The sequence below is a fragment of the Gossypium arboreum genome, chromosome 4, assembly GCF_025698485.1.
Source record: "Gossypium arboreum isolate Shixiya-1 chromosome 4, ASM2569848v2, whole genome shotgun sequence".
Classification (NCBI taxonomy): Eukaryota; Viridiplantae; Streptophyta; class Magnoliopsida; order Malvales; family Malvaceae; genus Gossypium; species Gossypium arboreum.
Window position 1 is genome coordinate 625,971 of NC_069073.1, and position 15,542 is coordinate 641,512.

The 15,542-nt window shown below is 35.4% G+C and overlaps 1 protein-coding gene and 1 long non-coding RNA gene across 2 annotated transcripts; both read left to right on the plus strand.

Moving 5' to 3' along the window:
• Positions 1 to 958: 958 nt before the first annotated feature.
• Positions 959 to 10,278, plus strand: LOC108460432 (ATP-dependent zinc metalloprotease FTSH 11, chloroplastic/mitochondrial-like). The gene is made up of 17 exons (XM_017759925.2): positions 959 to 1,846; positions 1,924 to 2,077; positions 2,314 to 2,406; positions 2,596 to 2,681; positions 2,790 to 2,913; positions 3,252 to 3,371; positions 3,823 to 3,873; positions 4,045 to 4,106; positions 4,223 to 4,280; positions 4,381 to 4,506; positions 4,582 to 4,662; positions 8,008 to 8,137; positions 8,230 to 8,378; positions 8,768 to 9,049; positions 9,269 to 9,358; positions 9,435 to 9,488; positions 9,787 to 10,278. The coding sequence occupies exons 1-17, from the start codon at positions 1,245 to 1,247 to the stop codon at positions 9,934 to 9,936; spliced, it is 2,412 nt and encodes an 803-aa protein (XP_017615414.1). The 5' UTR covers positions 959 to 1,244; the 3' UTR covers positions 9,937 to 10,278.
• A 1,633-nt stretch (positions 10,279 to 11,911) lies between these two features.
• On the plus strand, positions 11,912 to 12,870 carry LOC128291718 (uncharacterized). Its single transcript, XR_008281537.1, has 3 exons — positions 11,912 to 12,142; positions 12,262 to 12,393; positions 12,801 to 12,870. It is a non-coding gene; the product is annotated as an uncharacterized LOC128291718 (long non-coding RNA).
• Positions 12,871 to 15,542: the final 2,672 nt, after the last annotated feature.

Sequence of the window (15,542 nt, forward strand, 5' to 3'; positions counted from 1 at the left end):
GTTGATAAAGATAATAATATTAAAAGAAAAGAAAAATATATGCATATAAAATAAAGCAAAAAAAATGTGATTGTAAAATAAATTAAGCGAAATAAAATAAATTGGTAAATAAAATATTTTTAAAGCTTACTCTTAGCCTCAATATACTCTGAACTTGAACTGATTCTTTCCTTCCAACCGATAAGTCGGTTATAGCAATCGAGGATGCCCCAAACAGACAACTCTTCCTCTTGTAGTCGATTCCGGTATAACCTGCAAATCGACCCTTGTTGAATTTCTAACCACGCGACACGTACCCGTAATTTAAGACTTTGATAGCCTTATGATCTGAAAAAGCCCAACTTGAATTAACGACCTCAACCTGTGGGATTTTGAATACAGCACGGTCGATTTAACTTTCCAACTGTACGTTAAACAATTCCAACTCAACGTGCGCTTTTTGAATTGAAATCGAATCAACTTTAAGGGACAAATTTATACTATCTCATATACTGGAGAGATAGCGAAGACCTAGTCGTAAAGTATGTAGTGTGCGTTCATATCTCACGATTATTTTATCGAAGTGGCAATCGAGCTAAGGCTAAAAAGGGGATTTAATTAACCATAAAATAAATCATGCTAGATAGAGTATGGAAGTGGTTTAAATGAATTTATAGAAAATGGAAAGGGGAGGGGGCTTGAAGGAAAAAAAGAAAGAATTTTATTTAATTGCCAGGCGCTAATTGTGTGTTTAAAATGTTTCTCAAATAATATATCATATCCAATTTTTAATATATTTTTAATGTAGATATACAATTCTATTTATCTTGAAAAATAAATATTTTTCACCTTGTAAGAAAATATCCCACTTTTTATAAAAATAATCTAATTTTTTTATTAAATTATAAAATACCCACTTTTTTTATTACAACGTAAATAATAAAAAAGTCATTATTTTAGTTAATGAAAATTTTGGGGTTATTTTTATAAAAAAAGCGAAAATATCCACTTGGTCGTGTAAAAGGGGGAAAATTGAAAAAAAAAATTTATGGGCAGAAGCAGGTGAAGTGACAAGCCGGCGCCAATTCGAATGGAGATAAGGTTTTTCACTTGTTCGTTGGTTGGCTCCTGTAATCTCATCTGCTAATCTCGTGGCTCTTAACTCCCTCCTTCCATCTCTCTTTTTTCTTCCCTTCCGTTCCCTTCCCTTCCCTTCCCCAACTTCAAACTCAAACAACTTCTCTTCTTCCGTTAAACCCTAAGCAATGACCCTTTCTCTCCAAGCCTCCCTTATCTGCAATCCTTGGCCTTCTCTTCCTAAACCACGCTTTCGCCGTTCTTCTTCCCCTCATTCCAATCTTTCTTCTGTTCCCAAACACTCTTTCCCTTCTACTTTTCTGAATTCCCGATTTTATGCACGTCCTTTTTCAATAGCTTGCACATTGCTTCCCGAAAACGTTAACTCCGACTCCAAATTCGATACCCATGTTGAAGATTCCAAACCCGAAGCTTTAATTTCGGATTCTGAAAACCCCACCGCCATCGATGAGTTCGTGAATGTTAGCGAGGGAGCTCAAGTCAATAACATCGATGGGGAAACTGAGAATGTGGTGGAGACTGATAGGCTGAATGATAACTTGGTGGAAAAAGAAGGGCTCAAAAGCAAAATCCCTGCCGTGGTGTTTTTAATGGGAGTTTGGGCAATGATTAAAAAGGGAATGGACAAAGCGGTGGCTTCGGGTTGGTTCAATTGGTGGCCCTTTTGGCGTCAGGAAAAACGGCTTGATCGCCTCATTGCAGAAGCCGACGCCAATCCCAAAGACGCCGCTAAACAAAGCGCTTTGTTGGCTGAGCTTAATAAGCACAGGTTTTCTTTCACTTTTTCTTTCAACGCAATTTTCTTTTCTACCTCTTTGGTGTTTGATTTTTAATGTTTCTAAACAGTCCTGAGTCTGTGATTAAGCGATTTGAAGAAAGGGATCATGCGGTAGACAGTAGAGGAGTTGCTGAATATCTTCGAGCTCTGGTAGTCACTAATGCCATTGCTGATTACCTTCCGGATGAACAGTCTGGAAAGCCTTCTAATCTTCCTACTTTGGTAACAAGGCCCTGCCTCACCGCTTTGGTTTTCTATATGGATTTCATTCAATTATTTTTCATTACATTAAAAATTGTAATACTTGGTTGAACCGATGTTATCTCTTTCCACATGCGAGGTATGCTGGACCTCTGAATTGGTGGATAAGTAGGCTTGAGAATAATTCAATATGAATCTATGCTTTAATATCACCAAAAAGACTTAAGGATATCTGATCCGTTAAATTTTAAATTTAGTTGCAAGAATTGAAGCAGCGAGCATCAGGAAACATTGATGAGTCCTTTTTAAACCCTGGAATTTCGGAAAAGCAGCCATTGCATGTGGTGATGGTAAGCCTTTATATTTCATTGTTCTGTGTGGGTGCCAATATGGCTTATACATAGAACATTCTTCTTTTGTAGTCTATACTTGTGCTCTGATACATGGACTATCATGACCATAGACATCTTGGTTATTCTTCTCTTCATATTGGAATGCTTTGTCAACTATTTTGATAGTGATGTTGTTTTCTTCATTAGGTTGATCCTAAAGTTTCAAATAAATCACGATTTACGCAAGAGCTTATTTCAACTATCTTGTTCACTGTCGCTGTTGGATTGGTTTGGTATGGATTCCACAAATTGCAAGCATACACTTTTTCATTGTCAAATTCAAGCAATCTTTGCTATAAACCCATTGTTATAATATTTTAAACCATGAAAACTACGTGCAGGATAATGGGTGCTGCTGCACTTCAGAAGTATGTAGGAAGCTTGGGTGGAATAGGAACTTCAGGTGTTGGATCAAGTTCCTCTTATGCCCCCAAAGATTTGAACAGAGAAGTGATGCCAGAGAAGGCAAGTACTCGAATCCTCTTCTTGCTGTCTAATGATGACTATGGCTTCTTGTTTCATTTGACAACTGCATTTCTATTTGACAACAGCTTCGGTAAGATGAAAACTTTGGGCAATGACAAAATTTTACTGGAAAATTATTCATAACTAAAGGGAAACTATTATAATTTGGTAAAATTTCATGGTTCGTCAGAAAAATGCTGATCAAGAACCTGTTTTGCAGACATGCAAGTGAAAATGCAACTTTGGTTTTGGTATGATGGGCCAGGGCTATTTATTGGAAACAAAATAGATATTCCTGAACCCTGTTTTTTTCCCCTCATTAATTACTTCATGTGCAGAATGTTAAGACATTTAAAGATGTCAAAGGCTGTGATGATGCAAAACAAGAGCTTGAAGAAGTAGTGGAGTATCTCAAAAACCCATCAAAGTTCACCCGCCTAGGGGGGAAGTTACCAAAGGTTTGTGCATGGTGTATGAAATTGGTTTTGTTTTTGTCTGTTTTACTGAATACTCCTTATGATGGAATATTTTGGATCTCTAAGTTGTATATTTCTCAAGGGTATGCTAGAAAATAGAAATAGAATAAAAAAATATCAATGGTTTCTATGTGAGGAGAACCAAATATACCAAAAACCGACCTGAAGTCCTGTTATCTAAGCATTAGCTCAGTGGTAGGGTGGGGAAGGGGATTTACTAATGATTCTAGGTTCAGTTCAACATACTTCCTTACAGAGGAGGGAGAAAACAAGTTTCGATGTTTTTGTCCATTGTTAAGTCTACAGTGAGTAATTCTGCATTTTATGTGAATAATGATTGTTGAAATTGGCATGCCATGGTTCATTTTGGAGTACAAGGGTTTTTTTGTGATATTCTTCTAGTTTTATTATCTTATGCTCAACCAAATTGCAGGGAATCCTTTTGACTGGAGCACCTGGAACTGGAAAAACCTTGCTAGCCAAGGTTAGTTGTTCCTTCTAATTCTCATTATGACTGCTTACATATGTCTAGGAGTTTTTGCAAATTACATCTTAACCATCATACAAGTTCTCTAGCTGTTAGTGGCTTCCTTTGAAGCATGTTGCATGTGCATATATCCATATTAAGATAGGTTTGATTTGTTCAACCTTGAAGGCTATTGCGGGGGAAGCTGGGGTACCTTTTTTCTATAGAGCAGGATCGGAATTTGAGGAAATGTAAGCCATCATCTGATTTCATCTTTGCTTGGCAACACTTGGTATAGACATTCATTTGCTTTAATGTGAGTTCTAAGATTATGTTCTGAGTCTGAAATTCTCTCTCTCTGTGGCAGGTTTGTTGGTGTTGGTGCTCGGCGTGTGAGATCCCTTTTTCAAGCTGCTAAGAAAAAGGTTGGTATTCAAACTACTGAGCTCTGTGGATTTCTTTTATTGCTTAATTGATGTCTCGTACTGTCTAACCATGCCATTAACAATATTTCATATTTTATAGGCCCCATGCATCATTTTTATTGATGAAATAGATGCTGTTGGATCCACACGAAAACAATGGGAAGGCCATACAAAAAAAACACTACATCAGCTTCTTGTTGAAATGGATGGTTTTGAACAGAATGAGGTATATTTAAATAAGTTTGCAATATAATAATTGCTTTGCATGTTTTAATTTGTCCAACCTCTGTCTATCTCATAGGGAATAATTCTAATGGCAGCAACAAATCTGCCGGACATTCTTGATCCAGCTTTGACCAGACCTGGTAGATTTGATAGGCATGTAAGTGCTCCAATCATTAGTTCTTTCTTAAATCTTTGTGTTTACAGATTTCATGTTGAAAAAACTCTCGAGGAACCAAATATGAAAATTTATAGTTGGTTCCTTAATCAGATTCATCCCCCAACCAACCTTCCCTGCAGGGTTTTGCCCTTTATAAAAAATCGTGCTCCAGATTGTTGTTTACTTGAGTCCTCAAAGTGTGACAGAAAACAATTTTTAATTTCTCAAGGTGTCACTATTGACTTAAATAATCAGTTCATAGTTCTTGTGTGAATCCTTCAACCTTTTGTTCTAATACTAGTGAAGTCTTTGTTGAGAACATGAGAATAGGATCAAGTATCTGGGCGATTAACGGGAACGATGGAAGCTATTCCCTTCTCTTTATTGCTATTCCTAGAACGACCTCTGGTGACTGATGACCAGCTTATTGAAGGGAGACTAAAACCTTTAGGACTCGTTTAGAGAGAGACTTAGATCTCTTGAAAAATAGATAAAAATTCTAGGGACTAGTTACATTAAAAGATGTTTCTAAAAGGAAATAAAACAATTTAACCTTAATTAAAAATAGTTTAAAATTGAACCTAAAGTAGAAGTATTGTAAAATAATAGAGTAAATAATTACTTTAAAGACTTAAACTAACGTCCTTTTCCTCTTATATGTGTGACCTTTAAAAGCGTCCACAACATTAATCCCCTCCTGTAGAAAGAGCTTGTCCTTAAGCTCAAAGTCATGATATGCCCCATGGAACTAATCCAAATCATCTTACGTAGCATCAAAATTAGGCAAACCAATCTAGTGAACTAAGAGCTCTTAGTGACCATGATTGAGACAGAGTTTGACAGAAGCAGGAGTTTAAACACCACGACCTTCTTCTATTGGTGGAATTGTAGCCAACGTAGGAGAGTTATCACCTTTAAAAGCCTTCATTAAAGAAACATGGAAAACATTATGAATTTTGATGTCCGAAGGTAATTGCAATTCATATGCCACAAGATCAATCTTGCGAATAATTGGAGGACAATAGAAACAGGGAGACAACTTATGCAAATTCGAGGGCCCAAGAGAACACTGATGGTGGGATTGTAACCGAAGCCAAACCGAGTCACCAACAGAAAACAACACATTTCCATGACCCTTTTCATAGTAAGTCTTCATGCGTTGTTACGCCTGAAACAGTCTATCTCTAATTTCGTGCAATGCCTCATCCCTATCCATCAATGTAGTGTCAACAACCTCGACATTGGAAGAACCAACCTCATAAGACAATAAACGAGGTGGATCCTAACCATAGGCAACCCAAAAGGGAGTAGTTTGTAGTACTGATTGGAAAGAAGTATTATAACAATATTCAGCCCACGGTACCTATGCCACCCATCTCTTTGGAAAATCTCCCACAAAACATTGAAGATACATTTCCACTGGACGGTTGACTACCTCTGTTTATCCATCTATCTGACCACTATAGTTTCCTATCAATTGTAATCATTTCCTAGAGTGCATTTGTATTCCCTGAAGCATAACTTATCTCCCTTTCACTGCATATTTCATTGTTAGTGCACCAAAGTCCCAGATAATAGGTCCCAATGCTTGAAGCCATTTAATACCCAACTTGATATCGAACCCAGCCAAAGGAATACCATAAAAGTCTGCAAAAAATTTATGGGCAGCAAACGAAAAAAGTAACCGAGAACAAATCCCTATACTTTTTACCCTTTCACCATTGGAAATAGAGCTAGCATTGGATAAGAGTGTTACCCAAAGTGCAACTAATGAAGTTGTGTGTACTATCCAAATCTATCAGGGCTCAACAAGGGTTGTCCGTTTGTTACGACTTGTAACTGCATAGTCTTAGCATGTAAGGAGATTTCAAGTTTAACTTCTCCTAATTCTTTGATATTCTTCGCCACTGTATCACCCAATTCTAACCAAAATAACTTTTTGCACTGATGAGTGGCCGAATAAGGCTCATCACAATTATAGCATAACCCTTTTGATCTAAGTTTTGCCATCTTTTTTCTGCTTTAGTGCTTTATGAATGGAGTCGATGTTGTAGATCTTGAAGAATGTGCAACTACAGTATTCATGGTACCCTTCTGAACTAACACGTTTGAAATCAATGACGCAGAATTTGTTCGAGCAGTCGGTCATGCCCCTCGTTGATTATTTCTGACACGTAATAGTTGTTTTTTTTTTGTTCAAAATTTCTGACGAGACTCATAGCCATGGCTAAATTTGAGGGCTTTTGCATCTGAACATTAAGTTGAATTGAATCGTCTAACTCAGCTAAAAATAATCCAACATATTGATCTGGTCAAACATAGCTCTCGCCAGTTTTTCCTGAAATTGTCATTGATAGACCTCTACAGTTCCTGTCTGCTTCAAATTAACAAAATCTTTGGGTTGCTGCCTACTGAAGGACCAAAATGAAGGGAGCAATAATTACGTAACTTCATTCATTCGCCCCTCCAACTTCATTTGATAATACCAAAGTTGCACCTTGCCCAACATGTGAAAGGCTGCCAACCCTACTTTGTTTGCGTCATGGGTGTGGTAGTTTTCGAAAAATTGTTCGCATTGGTGCAACCAAATCAAGGGGTCTTTGATCCATTGAAAGTAGGGAAATCCCTTTTTGCATACTGAGGAATAGATCCTCTAGTTGTCAAAGTCGCCCCACTCGGTGGTGGTGGCGTTGCACCTCCCGCAGCGATTGGTGGCAATCAGAAATAGGGCTTTTATCCAATCTTGTATTTGTTGAAATTGCTTGTTTATTTGACTTTTGCAAATCGATAATTTTGCTGTCACCACAAAATCTGCATATGTTTGGATTTCATTGCCCATTCTGAGAGGCCTTTATGCCAAATTATTGAGAACGTGGGAATAGGATCTAGTCACTGGGCGATTAATGGAAACGTTGGACATGATTGCCTTCCCTTTATCACTATTCCCAGAATGACCTGTGGTGATTGATGATTAGCTTTAGGACTCATTTAGATAGAGACCTAGATCTCTTGAAAAATAGATAGCAACTTTACTTATGTTTTTATTCTCCAATAGGTCCTTAAATAGGGACTAGTTACATAAAAAGATGTTTCTAGAAGGAAATAAAACAACTTTAATTAAAAATAGCTTAAAATAAACTGAACTTAAAGTAAAAGTAACGTAAAATAAAAAGTAAGTAATTTTACTTTAAAGACTTAAACTAATGCCTTTTCCCTCTCGTATGTGCGACCTATATAAGTATCAACAGTTCTGCAGTTGACTATGGTTGTTCTTCTAGGACAGGGCATTTACTATTTTCTTCTTCTATTCTCTTTTATATAAAGACTTATAAATCCCATTTGTAGATTGTTGTCCCAAATCCAGATGTTAGAGGTCGTCAAGAGATTTTGGACCTCTATCTACAAGATAAACCAATGTCTGATGATATAGATGTTAAAGCAATTGCCCGTGGTACTCCTGGATTCAATGGTGCAGGTAAGTTTTTACGAATAAAGGGAAACAAGTCTACTTCCCGGCAACAAACATTCTTATTGTGTTTAACTTTTTCTTGCTGTTCTGCCAATCAGATCTAGCAAACTTGGTGAATATTGCTGCAATTAAAGCTGCAGTTGAAGGTGCAGATAAGTTGACTGCTGCACAGTTGGAATATGCTAAAGACAGGATACTCATGGGTACTGAGCGTAAAACAATGTTTTTAACAGAAGAGTCAAAGAAGGTATTGGCGTTTTTTTATTTGTCACTTTAAGATAGAATTGAAGTTGGGGTTTGCTTGGAATGTGTTGAATCATTTTCTGTAATCAGTGCAAACAAAGATATAAAAGGGCCAACTATGATAACAAAGATTGCCAGAAAATCTTTTACAATTTGGGATGTCCAAATAAATGGCCACAGTTAAGGATTACTCTTCATGTTTTGAAGTTTCTTGATGCAACCCATGTCGATAAATGGCCAATTGTTTACCAATTAGCTGCAACCGGGTAGTATTCTAGTATCTATTAGCTTACGGTGTGTAACATTAGGTCCTATATTTTCGAGATAAACTTATATCATTATCCAAAATGTATAATAGTCCTTGTGTTCTGACATTATCAAACATAACTTCAGCTCACAGCTTATCATGAGAGTGGCCATGCAATTGTTGCTTTCAACACTGAGGGTGCACATCCAATCCACAAGGCAACAATCATGCCCCGTGGATCTGCTCTAGGAATGGTTACACAGCTGCCTTCAAGTGATGAAACTTCAACTAGTAAGAAGCAATTATTAGCTCGTCTTGATGTTTGTATGGGAGGAAGAGTTGCAGAAGAGCTCATCTTTGGCCAAGACCATATCACAACTGGGGCAAGTAGTGATCTGCACACAGCTACAGAGCTTGCTCAATATATGGTACATTTCAAAATGTTTCAGTTTTTTCTGAATCTTTAATTCTGCATTGCTATATTTGCGTTACCAGTTTGTCATTATTTATATATGGTATATCAGGAAATAAAACTGTGAATTTCATACCTATGGGCAAGATGTGCTCTTCAATTCTTCATTACTCTAAAAAGTGCTGCTCCTTTTATTTATTTTTTCATTGCCAATAACTTTTAACGTCTATTCCAGGTATCAAATTGTGGGATGAGTGATACAATTGGACCAGTTCATATTAAAGAGCGACCAAGTTCAGAAATGCAATCTCGCATTGATGCTGAAGTATGTTCCTCTAAGCTGGAGTTCTGGTTTGCACTAGTGTCTTTTCAATCTTAATTTGTTTTATGTTGTTACCCAGGTGGTGAAGCTTCTAAGAGAAGCATATGATCGCGTGAAAGCCCTGTTAAAGAAGGTATGTTACATTAAACCCCTCTGTTTTGTAGTTTTCTTTACTGATAAGTAATAAGCAACCATACTATATAACAATGAATAAAATGAAATCTGAATGGTAGGACCCTAGTTTCTAAGATTTTGTAGTATGTATGAAGAATATTTGATTCTGTAAGTTCATCCATTGATGAATTTTCAGATAAAATTTATACCTTAGGTATTAGTTCCAACTGTGAGTGGAAAACTCAAATAACTTTTGGGTAAATCTATTTTGTACTGCGAATTGTATACTTCAACACTTTATTTGACATTATTTTCAGCAAGAGAAGGCATTGCATGCATTAGCAAGTGCACTTTTGGAGTATGAAACACTTAGTGCGGAAGAAATAAAGCGCATTCTTCTTCCTTATCGGGAAGGAAGGTTGCCTGAGCAACAAGAACAGGGAGAGGGGGAGCTCGCATTGGCTTAAGCTTTAACTCACATCTGTAGGGAGCGCTGTACAGTGTATTTTAAGCACTAGAGATAATTATTTATATTATTCGTTGCAACTCTGCAACTGCCCCCCACCATTGTCGCAAGACATGTTATGGGAACTGTGCTTAATCTCCAGGGGGGACTGGGCATCTATCAGAATGAGATCCCCCTGTCCTATGCAGCCCTCAGTTCAGAAACAGCCAGCTTAGATCGTGTACTATTTGTGAAATCATATATTGTTTGACCTTTTTACCCCATCTGCGGGGGAAAATTTTGAACTGTGTAACTTAAAAGTGACATTTATAAAAATCATTACCAACCTCTGAGTTCATATTTAGTACTGATGACCCCATCTTCTGCATTTCTAATATGGATGAGGATCATAGCTTTATTGCAGCATTGATTCTTCAATCATTCCTCTGAGTTCATATTAGTACTTTATTTGATGTTGTTTGACACCGAATGTCCTAGGCCCGCCCTTTTATTGGTGTGCCCTTTCAAGATGATTGTATGTTTACAAAGATGAAAAAGTATAGTTTTGATAAAAGCTTGTACTTAACTTTTATTGATTTATTATGCAAGGCCACTCCATTATACAACTGATCTGTGAGGATTCCTTCCATATTCTTTTGCTTCTAATAGGTCACGAAGTAAATTTGAATTATTATGCAGTGTTTACTTTTAAAGCTTAATATTTTTTTGAGGTCATTTTATTTTCTACCTTTAATTTTGAATTTAATTATTTTCGTTATAAATTAAATTGAATTGAGATTTAATAAAGTTAATTTGATTTTATAAAATTCTAAAATCTCAAACCCTAAATTTTAAACCCTAAACCACTAGATTGTTAAAACTCTAAAATTTAAATCTTAAATTCAACTTTTAACCTTTAATTCTAAACCTTAAAATGATATAAAACCACATTTAATTATACACTAATTGATATTAAAATATAATAAAGGAAAAATGATCCAAGAAGAAAGTGCATAATATTCATGATAGTGGGAAGTTTTTGATTTTTAAGTTTTTGTCACTTTAAGAAGGTATATATATAAAGGAATAATAAGGGGAGACAACAAACGTCATAGTTTAGTACGAAATTGACCCAAAAAAGGACTATTGAAGTGGATTTCGAAGCAGTTCTTCGTAAAGATTCAAGATTCTAAGCTGATTTTTTAGAAATTTATCATGGGTTTTAGTTTTTATTTTTGCAAGTACAAATTAATTTTCTAAGTATTTAAGAGAGATAAACCATAGGATGGATTCTATTATTTGATTTCTAGTTTTATGTAATAAAACCTTAGTTTCTTTGTTTTTTGTCATGAATTTTAAATTGTTCTTGAGTTAATATTTTTAAGGTTTTAATCCATATTTGATGTGCATGAGTTTGAGGTTGAATAGACTTTTTCTTGTGATTAGATATTGTATAGTCAAATGGAGTTGTACGCAATCTTAAAAATAATGCGATAATAGAAGTTTTAATTAGAAAGAAATTTTAATTAATCAAACTAGAGTTAAGTTGCTTTTATGCTCAAAATAATATAAGTTAGAGATTTATACGGATCAAGAGAACTAAGAAAATAAATTGCATAAATTAAATTGAGAATTTTAGATGAATTATAAGTGGATTCATATCTGGATATTATTTAGTCAATCGATTGATATTTGATTATTTTGTGTTTTATTCTTTGGTGGAATTGTTAGTTAATTTAGATAGTTTTTTAATTTTAATTAATCATTTGAATTGTTAAGTTAAATAATAAAAAACATAACTATTATGTAATAAACGAGGGAATGATATGCTTATCATAACTATAATAACTATAATATTAATTGATAAGCGGACGAGTAAGGCAAAAGGCAAAGTTAATAAGCAAAGTAAATTTTCGTGTTCCTCTTTTTATTTGTAATTTTAATTTTCTGGAAAACCATTAACGTCTTAGAGCATGCTATAAATAGATGAAGAGGGCCACACCATAGAACTAATGGCCTTAGTCTATTACCTGTCAGAACCCTTTAGAACAACGTTGTATTCGGGCTAAAATCTATCCATTTAGCTAAATTCATTCTCTTCTTCACCGTTAATTTGTATTTAACTACATTCAACTGGTGGCTTTAACTACTTGGAACAGAACTTGTGCGTGACAGCAGCTTATCGACCTGTTAGAGAGTTGATTCAGCAGGAGAGGTTGAAGGATATGGTGACTACTAATCTTTTTTTCTTTTCTAAAGCACTGCCATTCTGATGCCTTTATCTTCCTGTACTAGTAGGTGTGGAAAATGTACCTTATCGATTTCTGTTTTCAATAACTTTCATTAGGAAACGAGGAGGAGAGAAGAATCTGGCCAGAGTTCGGAAGATTCTTCTGAGAAAAAAGAAGAGAATGAGGAAAGAGTAATAATTACTTTGGGGCCTTTAAACATGGAAGATATGAGACAACCGAAGAAGCAGGTAAATTCTAGTCTTAGTTTCTTTTTGCCTCAAATGCTGCAATGTGTCCCCTTTGGCAAATTTGCTTGTCACTGCCATTAATCAAAAGTTTTCCTTGGAAACTTCTCCGAACTTAACCAAGGAGATTAATCTGCTACTAAATTACAATCTATGTGTAACCTAAATTGAGAAGAGAGAACTTTTATGAGCCTTAAGTCTATTTGTCAATGGACCATGCTATACAATCTAGCCGACTACTTCATACTGTAGTTCTCTCTTTATTTTCACCTATCCTTACAGCTCGATTTTCTGAACTTAGTGATAACGGAAAAATAATTGGTTGTCTAACAAAAACTGTTGGTATATCTTCAGAATTGGAAAGTTTGGCATTTTATGCACAAAAGCTTATTTCATATGCCGCAATGTAGGTTGCCGCCAGCTTTGCTTCTGAAGGATCAGTAATGAGCGAGCTGAAGCAATGGTACGAGTTGTATGGAGGAGGTTCAAGGAAGAAGCAACGGTTCACATACTTCTTTTAATTTTTAGAATGTGTGTATCTCATGCTTTCTATCAGCAGATTTCTCCATGAATAGATGTGAAATTTTGGTTATGCCAAAAGCTCCTTCAGCGAACATACAAGAGTTCCACTACCAGTCGTACTTGAATATGGGGTAGGCTCAAGATGAAAAGCTCTGGCATGGGATCTTTGTACAAAGAAATGATGACCATTACCCCAGAGCTCCCACAGAGTGTGCTGACATACATTTTAGTCCATTTCATGAACCATTTGCAATCAATCTTTGGGCATTTTTTGTTGTGTTCTGTGAATGGGTGGTAGTTGGAAATGCTTGAAGATTTTCAAAATTTGTATAACGATGGAGGAGTTGTATATTGGATTGTTTTGAGATTCTACAGTTAAGGTAATCATTAAATTCTTCACAATAGCATGACTTAACTAGGAAATTGACAATCCAAAATTACATTGAAGTAGTTCTTGTTCTTGAAGTAGTTCTTCTTATCTTGAAGATGATGTATTTTTCACTAAGTTTCCGTTTCATACATGCATTGATCTTTAATTAATCTAAATTAATTAACTTAATCATGATTTATTAACATAATTTAACTATTAATTATACTTCATAGGTAGTGTCATCATCATCCACTAATTATATGGAATTCGGTCACTCTTTAATATATTTCTATATTAATTCTATAAATATTTCTATTTAATATTTACGGACTTGATTTAAGAAAATAGAATTTCCAAACTGTATTTTTCAATACTACTAAAAATTGGGCCGTTACAATTCTTCCCTCTTGAGAAATTTTGTCCTCGAAATTTACTTGAGAAAAGATGGAGATCCTGAGATTTTATAGACTCTTTTAGTTCCCACGTAACTTCTTCTGCACCATGATGGTGCCACAATATTTTCACCAACGCCACGTGCTTGTTTCTTAGTTCTTTCACTTCCCGCGCTAAGATTTTAATAGGTTCCTTGCCATAGGTCAAGTTAGGCTGTAGCTCAATTTCATCGGGAGTTAAGATTGGGAGAGATCGAATCTATATCTTTTCAGCATCGACACATGAAAAACATTGTGGATTTTATCTTATTTTGGAGGTAGAGCTAATCGGTATGCTACAAGTCCAACTCTTTTGAGAACTTTATAATGTCCAATAAACCTCAAACTGAGTTTCACTTTTTTGTCGAATCGCAAGCCTTTCTTCCAAAGTGAGACTTTTAAGAAGACTTTATCGTTAACTTCAAACTCAATGTGTTTTATTTTCAAATCAGCATAAGACTTTTATCTATAAGAGGTAACCTATGGGAAATCTCGAATAACCCCAACTTTATCTTTAGTTTCTCTTACCAAATTCGTCCAACATAGAGGAGTTCAACATTTACGACCATACAAGGCTTCGTAAGGTGCCATTTTGATGCTTGATTAATAACTATTATTGTATGAAAATTCAACCAAAGATAAGAATTTTCCCCAGTTTCCTTCAAATTCAATCACACAACATTGCAACATATCTGGGGTGAAATGTTGTACTAAAATTCAATGTAGTGCCTAGAACTTCATGCAATTTAACCTAAAATCTGGAGGTAAATCTTGGATCCCGATGTGAAATGATGGACAATGGCATTCCATGCAAACTCACAATTTCGAAGATATATACTTCAACCAATTTCTCCAGCGAATAATCAACTCCCACTGGAATAAAATGAGCGGATTTCATCAAATTTGTTAACTATCACCCCAATTGAACCTCTCTTTTTTGGAAATAATTGAATTACTCATACAAAATCCATAATGACTCGCTCCCACTTCCATTCAAGAATCATTATAGGCTCCAACAATCTCAAAGGAGCTTGATGCGTTGTTTTTACTTGTTGACATACTAAACACTTGACCACCTATTTAGTTATCTCTATTTTTAAACCTGGCAACCAATTGAACAGTCTCAAGTCATTATATATTTCAATATAACTTAAATCATTTTCGAGTCTTATACAAGCTTTGGAAAACTTTTTTACTAACTCGAGGTCAATTAAGGACTTAAGTGAATAGTTTTCAAAATCAATGAGTTGATGTCACGACATTGGGGTTTTCATGTCGCAACATCATTAGTCAGTGAGTTATGTCACGACTTCAAAAATCTTGACGTCGCAACATCACTCACTGTCGATCTATGTTGAGACATTGGGGGCCTGTGGTCGAGACGTCACTCTTGTTTTGGCAATAATTACATTAAATACATAATTCATGCTTCCAACAAACACATCTTTAGTTCACCTATGTATATGCCTATATTACCAATACAAAATCATGCCAATCCATGCCAAATCAAGTCTATAACACTTTTCAAAACAATCATTCCCAATGGCATAAAAACTCATGACCAAAACATAACCATTTTCAAACCATTCACCAACTTAACTTGCTAAATTACCTCGTTATTCAACCCTTAATATATCTAACTTATGCAAGCTTAAAATCATCACATCTAATGCAATCAAAAAGGCCCAAAACCATGCATCAAATAAGTTATAGACCAAGCTTATCATGCAAGTTCAATATTAGCCACAAACTCTACCATGGCATCCACATCAAGCAAGTGACCATTTACATAACCAAAGACTTTATATACATGCTGCAATTTTAAGACT